Source organism: Sus scrofa, chromosome 12 (assembly GCF_054392235.1).
Source record: "Sus scrofa isolate SSC_HxYL_T2T_F1_AM1 chromosome 12, Sscrofa_HxYL_maternal_Yorkshire_Landrace_v2.0, whole genome shotgun sequence".
NCBI classification, from domain to species: domain Eukaryota; kingdom Metazoa; phylum Chordata; class Mammalia; order Artiodactyla; family Suidae; genus Sus; species Sus scrofa.
This window is the reverse complement of record NC_139394.1, coordinates 20,855,862-20,866,993: the sequence shown is the minus strand read 5'-3', so window position 1 is coordinate 20,866,993 and position 11,132 is coordinate 20,855,862. Positions and strand designations below refer to the sequence as shown.

The 11,132-nt window shown below is 57.0% G+C and overlaps 2 protein-coding genes across 10 annotated transcripts; both read right to left on the bottom strand.

Moving 5' to 3' along the window:
* Positions 1–2,110: 2,110 nt before the first annotated feature.
* Positions 2,111–4,046, bottom strand: HCRT (hypocretin neuropeptide precursor). 5 transcript variants are annotated; one of them, XM_084982935.1, is made up of 3 exons: positions 3,968–4,046; positions 3,402–3,781; positions 2,111–2,596 (listed from the first exon to the last, which is right to left on the bottom strand). In XM_084982935.1, exons 2-3 carry the CDS (start codon positions 3,420–3,422, stop codon positions 2,222–2,224), a joined length of 396 nt encoding a protein of 131 aa, XP_084839061.1. In that variant the 5' UTR covers positions 3,423–3,781; positions 3,968–4,046; the 3' UTR covers positions 2,111–2,221. The 5 variants fall into 5 exon arrangements, with proteins under 5 accessions (XP_084839061.1, XP_084839060.1, XP_084839062.1 ...); XM_084982934.1 differs by having other exon boundaries at positions 3,402–3,580; XM_084982936.1 differs by having other exon boundaries at positions 3,402–3,575.
* Positions 4,047–6,225: 2,179 nt separating this feature from the next.
* GHDC (GH3 domain containing) lies at positions 6,226–11,132 on the bottom strand. Of its 5 annotated transcripts, none has more exons than XR_014820229.1 (10): positions 10,952–11,132; positions 10,730–10,818; positions 10,271–10,549; positions 9,850–9,971; positions 8,922–9,448; positions 8,362–8,554; positions 8,177–8,248; positions 7,967–8,100; positions 7,288–7,373; positions 6,226–7,000 (listed from the first exon to the last, which is right to left on the bottom strand). XR_014820229.1 is itself a non-coding variant. In XM_005668812.4 (10 exons), exons 3-10 carry the CDS (start codon positions 10,533–10,535, stop codon positions 6,782–6,784), a joined length of 1,593 nt encoding a protein of 530 aa, XP_005668869.2. In that variant the 5' UTR covers positions 10,536–10,549; positions 10,730–10,818; positions 11,013–11,132; the 3' UTR covers positions 6,226–6,781.

Below are 11,132 nucleotides of genomic sequence, written 5' to 3'. Positions count from 1 at the left end.
AAAGTTTCGTGTAGCAGTAGGAAGGACCCAGGTGCGACCAGACCTGGGACTTTTTTTTTTCACAGAAGCAGAAAATTACAAGGGCAGCTAAATGTGGCGGCTTAGGGTGGCTGCTTCCCAAAACAAAACAGCTGAAGCCAGTGACAGGGAAGATGGGCTGGGATGACGGCAGGCCATTGCTTTTCACTCTCACCCCCAGTCTGAGCTGGGCATTATCTGGGATGTTATATTGTTTAAAAGTGCTGTGTCTTTGTATATTTCTGTTTTTGGGCTGTTAGTTTCTTGGTGCTGCTGTAACCAAGTACCACGAGCTGGGTGGCTTAAACAATATAAATTGGTTGTCCAAGATCATGATAACGGCAGGGTTGGGTTCCTTTTGAAGGCTGTGGGGAAATATTTGTTCCATGCCTATTTTCTTTTTCTTTTTTGTCTTTTTTCTTTTTAAGGCCATGCCCAGGGCATATGGAGTTTCCCAGGCTAGGGGTCAAATGGGAGCTGTAGCTGCTGGCCTACACCACAGCCACAGCAACACAGGACCAAACCACGTCTGCAACCTATACCACAGCTCACGGCAATGCCACATCCTTAACCCACTGAGCAAGGCCAGGGATTGAACCCACATCCTCATGGATACTAGTTGGGTTCATTAACCACTGAGCCACAACAGGAATTCCCCATGACTATTTTCTTTCTTTCTTTTTTTTTTTTTTTTTGTCTTTTTGCTATTTCTTGGGCCGCTCCCGTGGCATATGGAGATTCCCAGGCTAGGGGTCCAATCGGAGGTGTAGCCACCGGCCTACGCCAGAGCCACAGCAATGCAGGATCCGAGCCGCGTCTGCAACCTACACCACAGCTCAGGGCAACGCCGGATCGTTAACCCACTGAACAAGGTCAGGGATCGAACCTGCAACCTCATGGTTCCTAGTCGGATTGGTTAACCACTGCGCCACGACGGGAACTCCCCCATGACTATTTTCTAACTTCTGCTGGGTTGTGGCAGTCTTGGGCGTTTTCTGGCTTGTAGATGCATCAACCCACCTCTGCTTTCATGTTTACATGGGTTCTCCTTGTGTGTATTTCTGTGTCCAAATACTCCTCTTTTATAAGGACACATCCTATTGGATTAGAAGCCCACACTAATCCAGTATGCTGATTTTTTTTTTTTTCTTTTTTAGGGCCACACACATGGCATATGGAAGTTCCCAGGCTAGGGGTTGAATTGGCACTACAGCTGCCAGCCTATTCCACAGCCACACCAACACAGGATCCAAGACGCACCTGCAACCTCCACCATAGCTCATGGCAATGCTGGATCCCCCACCCACTGAGCGAGGCCGGGGATTGAACCTGCATCCTCATGGATACTAGTCAGCTTCTTAACCCTCTGAGCCACAATGGTAATGCCAGTATGGCTGCATTTTAACTAACTACGTTCACAAGGATTCTGTTTTCAAACAAGGTCACATTCTGAATTGCTGGAGGTTTGGACTTCAAAGTGTGATGGGGGTGGAGGTGAGCACAATTCAACCTGTAACAGGTGTATTAAGCTAAAATTGCAGGAAAACCTTGCCTCATCCGTGCTTAAGAACTTCTCCTGACTCCCTGCTACCTACAGCAGAAAGTACAAAACCCGATGATTTGTGAAGGCCTTCACAATCTGGGCGGCACAAGCCTAACTGCCTCCCCTTCAGCGCCTCACTGCTCCCCCAAACCCTCCACTCCAGGCTGCAGCCCTCTGGAAGATTCGTGTTGAACCTCATATTCCCTGCCTTTCTCGTTCCCAGCCGGACTCTGCTGCTGTGTGCAGGCTTCCTTGCTCTTTCTCTCCTGGGTCTCTCCATAAAGGCCCCGCCACACGGAATGACTAGGAGAGCACCGAGGGACGTGTCTGTCCCCATCCTCCCCTCCAAGCATGCACATGTGCGGTTCTCTCCGCATCCCAGGGCCTTGCTCAGTGAGTTCCCCACGCGAGAATGTTTCTGATTCAAAGACACCCAAGCTGAGGTGCCCCAGCGGGCCTTCCAGGGTTTCCCGCACTCTGTAGTTTGCAAGACTCTCACGCCCCCTGGAGGGCAGGACGCGACCACACAGGGACAGAGAGCAACCATACTAACAGAGGGAGACTTCGTCTTTATTGCCCTTTTTCTGGGGGGCTGACCTCGGGCGGGCAGAGGGGAGAGGGCCGGGCTAGGGTGGGGCCAGGCAGAACCCGAGCAAGGGCTCAGATCCCAGACCGTCCTCCCGGCGCTACAGATGAGGCAGCCGCAGCGAGACACCGGCGCCCCGGGCAGAGGCGCGGCGCTGGCTCTGCGCCTGCGCGGCGGCCCATGGTCAGGATGCCCGCTGCGTGGTTGCCGCTGGCCTGCAGGAGGCGCTGCAGCCGGCCTTGCAGGCCCGGGGGCCCTGGCCGCCGCTTGCCCAGAGTGAGGATGCCGGCCGCGTGATTGCCAGCGCCGTGTAGCAGCTCGTAGAGGCGGCAGGAGCACGTCTTTTGACGGCAGCAGTCGGGCAGTGGCTGCGCCGCCGCCCCGGGCGACAGCACCGCAGGCGGCAGCAACAGTAGCAGAAGCAGCAGCGTCACGGTGGCCCAGGAGACCTAGGGAGGCAGGAGACTGGGTGCTAGGAGTGGTCTCGCCGCGCCTGCATCCAACCACTACGCCCAGGCCCTGCCCAGCTGCATCCGCGTCCCCTCTGGCCTGCACTCTTCCCTGGCTGTCCTTTAGTTTTCCAGCCTTTGCTCAATGCCCTCTGAAGGGCTCTGTTGGAGAGGGGCTCGTATCTGGCTCCTTTATCTGCTCATCTTTCAAGACCCAGCAAAGCATCTCCTCCAGGAAGCCCTTTGAGCAGAATGAAACCCTCTCTCCTCTGGGTACCCTTATTTCCTTGTACCCCCATTAGAGCACTGACCCCTCCACCTGAAAACGGGCATGTCTGAATCTGCCCCCGAAGTCTGTGAAAACTTCACCCAGGCAAACAGAGGCCCTATTTATCCGCCCCTCCTCCCGACAGCGTGCAAATCAAGGACTGGCAGGATCCAGGCTGCTTTGTCCACCTACCCCCTTACAGAAGAAACAACTCATTGCCTTGGACCAGTTTCCTACCCTCTCAGGGAGAGCACTGGGTATTAAATAATCCTGTGCAGGGCTGCTGGGAGGGGGAAATGAGATGACAGGTGCAAATAGCCTCTGATACATGAGAAAAGCTCAATAAACATGAGCTCTTGGGAGGACGGGCACCAGCCACTGTCAGCTGAGGCAGATTTTCAGCCAAGGGTCCATCCCGTTCCCCGCCTCAGAACCCACATGGGAAAAGACCGAGAGCGAGGTAGCTTCAATCTTCCTGCACCAGCCCTCGCGTTGCCCCTGGTCGAATGAGTCACCCCTCTGTCCCTGGGTCTTTACCTTTGCAAAAGGAGGATTCATGGTGTCAGGAGCTCAGAGTGGGGTCTCCAGGAAGGGTGTCGTCTTCCGTGGTCTGAATAGCCAGGAACTTTGAGGCCGTCAACTGCAACCTGCTACCAGGGGCCTGGGCTTTATAGGGTTCTAAGGTGGTGGTGGGGAGATGAGTGCTTGCGTCTACTCTGGGACCAGACAAAGGCAAGTCTAAGATTAGCCTTCTGCAGGGGGGCTGTCTCCAGGCTGGGCCCAAGGAATGACCGCCAAGGCGCTCAGAGGCTGGAGTTGGATCGCTGTGCCCCGGGGTCCCCCCCTTGTCTGTCGGCCTGCTCCCTGGAGATGGGGTGGTCTCCGGGCACTAATGAGGCCACCTTGCACCTAGGAATCTGGAAGGACAAAAGAAGCCTTGGCTAGGGTGCTGGCATGGGACAATGTGTGGAGGGAGCTGCTAATTAGGGGCAGGAAAGGAGGCAGCCGTGAGACTCCGTCTCCCCCAGGGTGGGTGGCCGGGGCGGGGGGGGCAGCCAGGCAGCAGACCTCTCCCCCTTGCTCCTTGTCACTGCCCCTGGTACCTTCAGACTCCAGGACCTTCTTCCTCCATGGAAAAGCCTTCTTAGCTGGCTCTCCCTCCCCTCCAGCTCTCTTCCCTCTGCCTCCTCCACCAACTTCCAAGATGAAAAACCTGGGAAAACAATCCGAGGCTGTGGGAGGAAAGCAGCCAAACCTGGCGTTATCCTCCAGCTGCCCCAGCTTCCTACCTGGTTGGGCTGCCTGGATGGGAGGGCTGGAGTCCCATCTCACCATCCACACAGAGTGAGCCAGCATGGGGTGAGGGACGTGTGCCATCTGTAGGCCAGAACCTCTTTTATCCGGGGCACCATCTGCTGAGCAGCGGTTCTGTGCCAGGCCCTGCTCTGGACACTGGTGTGACAGTGTGCCTAGGACATGGCCCAATTTCCAAGGAGCTCCAAAGTCCAGGAGGGGAGGTGACCTGGCAAAATGATAGCTCAGTGGAGAAAGGACTCTGTAAAAGCCTTGGGTAAAAAGTGGGTTTTGAGGAGTTCCCGTTATGGCTCAGGGGTTAAGAACCTGACTAGTATCCATGAGGATATGGGTTCGATCCCTGGCCTCACTCAGTGAGTTAAGGATCCAGCATTGCCATGAGGTGCGGTGTAGGTCACAGACACAGCTTGGATCCGTCGTTGCTGTGGCTGAGGTGCAGGCCGGCCGCTGCAGCTCCAACTCTACCCCTAGCCTGGGAACTTCCATATGCTGTGGGTGTGGCCGTAAAAAGAAAAAAAAAATTTTTTACAGTAGGTTTTGAGATTATTCTAAGTGAAAAGTCAAACAGAGAAAGACAAATATCATATGATATCACTTATATGTGGAATCTAATAAAAATGACACACACCTTATAGGTAAAACAGAAACAAACTCACAGATTTAGATATCAAACTTCTGGTTACTATAGGGGAAGCCAGGGGGAGGGGGATAACGTATGCACACTACTGTTTCTAAGAGAGATAATTAACGAGGACCTACTGAACAGCATAGGGAAATCTATTCAATAGTCTCTTATAACCTATATGGGAAAAAAGAATGGATGTATGTATATGTATAACTGATTCACTTTGCCGTATACCCAAAACTAATACAACATTGTTAGCCAGCTATAGTCCTATATATATATATATATTTTTTTTTCTTTTTTTAAACGGCCTCGCCGGCAGCATATGGGCATTCCTGGGCTAGAGGTTGTATTGGAGCTGCAGCTGCCAGCCAATGCCACAGCCACTGCAACACTTTATCCCATCAGCATCTGTGACCTACGCCACAGCTTAGGGCAATACTGGGATCCTTAACCCACTGAGCGAGGCCAGGGATCAAATCCACATCCTCGTAGAGACTACGATGGGCTCTGAACCCACTGAACCACAATGGGAACTCCCGATAAAATGGTTTTTAAAAAGCGAGTTTCCATCAAGGAAGTTTGGGTGAGAAGGCATTCCACAGACGGGACAGTGTGAGCACAGACCTAGAGGTGAGAGACCTAGAGGTGACAGTGCTCAGCTCACATGGGAAGCAGGGTGTGGTCCTCAGGCCGCAGCTTCTCTTTAAAGAGAGAGGTGCCTGGACAGGTTAGTGAAGCCAGGGTGAGTCAAAGGGTCTCAGCAGCTAAGCTGGTGACTGGCTTCGATCCTGTGGGCTCTGGGTGGGGCCACAGGAGGAGTTGAACAGGAAGGAGAGGTGGGCTGAGGTGGGGGCCACGTGGATGGGGGTGGAGCACGGAATCCAGAAGTAGTAGATTCCAGAGGCAGAATCCAAGGCTTGCCAGCTGATTGGGATCAGGTGCCAAGTTACTTAGAGGGAGCTGCGTGCCTTTGGGCGAGCCTCACAACCTCGAGAAGCCTCTGTTCCCCACTGGTAAGAGGGACAGTTAGTCCAGATGGTCTCTGGGGCTGCTTCCCGCTGTGACACTTGAAGATTTGCAGTACAGACCTTGCCCGTGGACGTGATCGGTAGGTGTTGGGCCAGGAAAGGGACCTGTGCTAAGTCAGGGCAGGGGAGTTGGGGAGCAGCCCCTCCACTTTTAGGTGAAGCTTGGAATGGGGAGAGAAGTAAGAGGAGGGGGCTCTGTGTCTTCTGGTTGGACCCAGGCTGTCCTATGTGTCCCCGAAGGCACACACACTTGGGGCCTGCCCCAGCCCATAGGGGAGAGCACAGGGAAAGCCCTGGAGTCCAGAGCTGAAGGGGCAGGGGAGCCCAGGCTGCTGCAGGGGCAGAGCGATGGGACCACCAGTTTCCCACAAAGCAGACCCAGAGCCAAGAATCTGGGTGCAAGAGTTTTATTTGGGCGGCAATCCTTGAAAGCACATAAAGCAGTGGGGACGGGAGGGACAGGAGGAAGACCAATAAGAACTGTGTTCATGAGAGGGTCACCACCGTGGGCAGCTGGTGGGGACCCTCCGAGAGAGAAGGTACAGAATACACTTCAGGATTGTCCCACGGAGGGACAGGGAAGCTGAGGTCTGCGTTCACCAACTCCTGTTCTTGCTGATGGATGTGAACTCCGGGGAGCAGTAACTCCCAACACTTCCCGCCTGCCCAGCGCTCCGGCTGGGAGATGCAGGCGCCATCAGCATGGAGTGGAACTCTGGTGTCCTCCGGGGTGGGCCTGGGGGGCTCCGGGCAGGGCGCTGCCAGTGTCTGCTCTACCCCTGAAGTCAACTCCTCAGAACAGGTAAGGCCTCTGCAAGGCCCAGCGGCTCTGATGGACAGCTGTCAGGGGACACACAAAGACCCTGGCCAAGGGTCATCCAGAGTGGCTCCAGAGGAACGAGCGAAGCAGCCTGAGAGGGTGGCTGGGGTGGGTGGCGGGCCCCGGCTCAGGACACCACCCTTCTCTGCAGGATCTGGGCCAGCTCCCTGTGTCTGTGGACCCGGGGCATCTCTGGGGGGAAGGGGGAGGAGGGGCGGGGAGCAAGGGCTGCCCGCAGTGCTCTGAAGGCCCCCTGCCCCACCAGGTGGACTTGAGCAGGGCCCACACTGCCCCGGAACCGCAGGGACTTGTAGTGAGCAGAGGCTTCCTGGAGGCAGTGGTCAAGCTGGGAACAGAAACGGCCTGAGTGAGGCTGGTGCGGAGGTGGGTGGCGTGTGGGTGGCGTGTGGGTGGCATGTGGGTGGGGTGCTACAGCTGTGCCCAGGGTGTGTGTGGGTAGGAGTTTCCTGTGTTTACAGATATGTGTTTGGGGGACTCGTGCCTCCCCTCCCGGAGCCCCAGGGAGGTTCTCCTCCCAACCCCACCTCCCCATCCCTCCTCTGGGCCCATGACACCTGGGGACACACAGAGTAAAGGGGACATGCCGTCCTATCCTGCCTCTGTCTCCTTTACCTTGTCTCGATTTTCCTCTGACAAGTTCCTCAGCCCCTTCAGTGCCACAAACACTTCATAGTGGGGGGCAGAGCCCTCGGAGGAATCTGTAGACAAATTCCCCCATCGTGGACACATGCATTTTTTTTTTTTTTTTTTTAAGGGCTGTACCTGTGGCCCACGGAAGTTCCCGGGCCAGGGGTTGAATTGGAGCTACAGCTTCTGGCCTACCCCACAGCCACTGCCACGGGGGACCTGAGCCACATCTGTGTCCTATACCACATCTTACGGCAATGCTGGATCCTTAACTCACTGAGTGAAGCCAGGGATCGAACCCGCATCCTCATGGATGCTAGTCAGGTTCATAACCCGCTGGGCTGCAACAGGAACTCCAACACATTCTTTTGTGAAAAGGGGGGCTTCCATAGCCAGCGCCCATTGCCCCCACCTGTTCTTTCCCATCTGAGGTTCATAAGTTGGGAAGAGGAGGTTCCTGGCAGGGAGTAGGGTTGCTGGAATGGAAATGGGTAGAGACTGCAGCAGGAGGGCTGGGAGTCAGATATGAGGAAGAACTTTCGTTAGGAGCAGCAAAGGAGGCCGAGTCTTTTCTTCTGCCTAGAGGTTTCCCAACAGGAGGGCTATGGGTTGGGGGGGACGGTCAGCCCAAGGATGGGAGGTGGGAGCCAGAGGAGAAGCTTACCCAGGATGCTGCTCTCCACACAGCCATGGTCCAACAGCTTGGCCCCCGGCCACTGCCCCACCGCCCTGCCCAGGGCCTCAGAGAACACGTCCTCGCCAGTGTCTTCTCCTCGGACACTCAGGGTCTGGCCCAGCCTGTGGAGGAGGCAGCTGGAGGCTGAGAAACCCAGGGCACAAGGAGGGCCCCTCAGTGACCCAGGGGGCCACCTACCTGCGGATGAACCTGACGACTGGACACTGATTGTAGGCACCAACCACCTGGACCACGTCACCCAGGCGGCACCTGGTGGAGGGGAAGTGGGGCGAGGTCAGGCCCAAGGGCGCATTAGCTCATGCCCTGGCCCGCGGCAGGGTTCCAGCGGGCCAGGGGGAGGGGGTGGCTGGGCAGGTGATGACCTGGTGAGGCTGGCGTGGTCAGTCAGCACCAACTCGTACTCCTTGCCCTGCTGGGCCTCGGGCAGCAGGACGGTGGGGGCAGCATCTTCTTGGGCTCCTTCCTTCAGTGGGAGCAGCTCAATAAAGGGGGCTCCAGGGGGCAGAAGGTAGAGGCCACGGGGCTGCTTTGGCCACAGACTCAGGCCCACCACCCCTGTGGGGAGCAAGCGGCCTCTGCATCTGATGGTGCCATTGCTTTCTGCTAGGCGACAGCCCCTCACCCTGGACCCCAGGCCCCAATCCTCTGAGCATCATATCCTACTGCCGCCCTTCCACCTCATCCTTTCTGGCTCCCCCAGGCTCGGCCCACTGCCCCCAAGGCCCTAGCTGGGAAGGGACAGTGGTTCTGGAGATGGCGGATCTGGGGGTAAATCCTGGTGTGACGTAAATTTGCATACGTCTCTTAACCTTTATGAGCCTGAGTTTTTTCCCCTGTAACGTGGAGCTCACATTAAAGGAGATGATTCTACAGGGCTCGCTGCGTGGCCGCTAGCTGTGTGGCCTCTGCCCCCTGCCCTCACCTCACTACCCTTGAGTCTTGCTGACCTCCGGAGGCAGCGTAAGCAGGTGAGAAGAAGGCCAACCCTTGGCACCACAAGGCCCCCAGGGCAGTGACGGCCTCGGCCTGGCCTCCTGCATCCAGAGTCACCACCACCTGCAGTTTGGGCCAGAGCCGAAGGGCCAGCCCTCGGGGTCCCTGCTCCAGGGCCTCCCGCAGCTCAGCTGCCCGTCCAGGGAGAGGCGCTCCTGGGTTCCCAGCAGCTATCGCCTCAGCCAGCTCTTCGCCATTGGCCTCCAGGCCCACGAAGACGTCTAGTAGCTCGACCGCTGTCCCGGCTTCCAGGGCCCGCAGCCCTGGGGACCTCAGTGCCTCCAGCAGCAAAGCCCCAGGGTCCTTGGCTCTGGTAGGGCCCACCTGGCCCAGGGCATGCCAAGGCCAGGGGAGGGGGTAGGGCCAAGGGGAGGAAGGGGTCACACGGGCTGTGCCTCCCGGAGCCAGCACTTCTGGATAGGCCTTGTTTAGCGCTACCAGACCCAGCAAGGTGGCCTGGAGAGAGACAAGAGACAGCATTGGCCTTGGACCTGAACCAGACCCTGAGCCCCCACTTCGGTGGATTTTTTTTTTTTCCCTTTTCTTTTTAGGGCCACACCCACGGCATATGGAGATTCTCAGGCTAGGGGTCAAATGGAAGCTAGAGCCCTGGCCTATTCCACAGCCACAGCAATGCCCGATCCAAGCTGCATCTGTTCATGGCAACGCTGGATCCTTAACCCACTGAGCTAGGCCAGGGATTGAACCTGAATCCTCATGGATACTGGTCAGGTTCTTAACGCGCTGAGTTAAGTGGGAATTCTGGGTTTGGGTCCCCCCCCCCCATCCTGATGGGAGGGTTTGGCTGCAATTAGGGGGGTCTCTGGTGGGGTCGGGCTCCAGCCTTCCCAGTTTACCTGCAGAGAGGCCTCCCCACAGTACTGGTTTGAGGTAGGGGGCAAGACCTGCCCCCTACCCTCTTCCTCCTGGACCTGGCTGGCCTTGGTCAGCGGAAGATGATTCCGGAAGGTGCTTATATCTGTAGCCCCAAAGACATCACAAAATCTTTATGAAGCCACAGAGTTCCCAAGAGTTTCAGGCCAAGACGGGTGACATCCTTGAGGAAGGAACCCGGAATAGGCCTGGGGGATGAGGGGCTACCAGGACCCAGGATGGGAAAATTCTCTTGACCATTCCTTAGCCTGGGTCAGATCTCTGGGTCAGGCCCCTCTGTGTTGGCAGAAGAAGCGGGGAGGGAGGTTTTCAGGTTTTGGAATCTGACTGTCCTATGGGGTTTCTTTCTCTTTGGGCCACCTCCCCACGCCTTGGGAAACACACCTGTGCTCCCCCTGAGGGGACAGCAGGGACCCTGGGCCCGCTGCAGACACCATCTCAGGGCCTGCTGCTGACTCTGGCCTGCGTGCAGCGTGCTCTGCTCCAGCCTCTTCTGCTGCCAGGCAGCTGCCCAGCACAGGACCCTCCATGCTACACGGTGCTGGAGGCAGACAAGCCAGGACAGCCTGGCATCCTGGGAGTGCCACCACCAGAGCATCACCAGTGGAGGCAGTAGCAGCAACAGCAGGAACAGCAGCAGCAGCAGCATCTCTAAGCCGCTCCCTAGGAGGAGGAAGGCCTCCGCATCGAGGGATTGTGAGGAGGAGGCGGGGACCATCCGTTTCCTCCCCCGCCCCTCCCCCTGGGGGGAATCAGTTAAAATGGAGGTTCGAGAAGCCAGGACCCCTGTCAGGCAGGTGAGACGCAGAGGAGAGAACATCAGGGCTCTGGGGCCACACTGACCTGAATCGGGATCCTGGCTCTGCCCCTGGTTAGCTGGCTGGCCCTGGGGATCTCAGCTCGCCGCTCTGAGCTCTGTCCCCTTCCCCTGTCTGTAAGATGGGAGTAATAACACCCTTCAGAAGGTGCAGGGAAGGCATGGCACGGTGCCTGGCACACAGCGGTTGCCTAACCGATGACACGCCTGGTCCATTCCCGAGTGGCTCTGCTTTGTCCAGGACCTACCCTCTCCCAGCATCGTGTCTCCCCCTGAGCCCCGAGCAGTGATTCCATGTCCCACATGCACCTGTCACAGCCCAAATGTGCCTCCGCCAGGCACCCAGGGTCCCCGCAGTGCTCCGTACAGCCTCAGTGCACAGCGGGCCAGAAAGCTGGGGCCACGACTTTAAAGGGCTGGGCCTGGACC

Coding starts and splice junctions, on each gene's coding strand:
- HCRT (XM_084982935.1), bottom strand. CDS start 3,422: ATGAATCCTCCTTTTGCAAAG. Junction 2,597..3,401: donor TGAATCCTCCTTTTGCAAAG/GTAAAGACCCAG, acceptor CTGCCTCCCTAG/GTCTCCTGGGCCACCGTGAC.
- GHDC (XM_005668812.4), bottom strand. CDS start 10,535: ATGCTGCTGCTGCTGCTGTTCCTGCTGTTGCTGCTACTGCCTCCACTG. Junction 9,449..9,849: donor GTGGGGAGGCCTCTCTGCAG/GTAAACTGGGAA, acceptor GTCTCTCTCCAG/GCCACCTTGCTGGGTCTGGT. Junction 8,555..8,946: donor TGCTTACGCTGCCTCCGGAG/GTCAGCAAGACT, acceptor TGCTCCCCACAG/GGGTGGTGGGCCTGAGTCTG.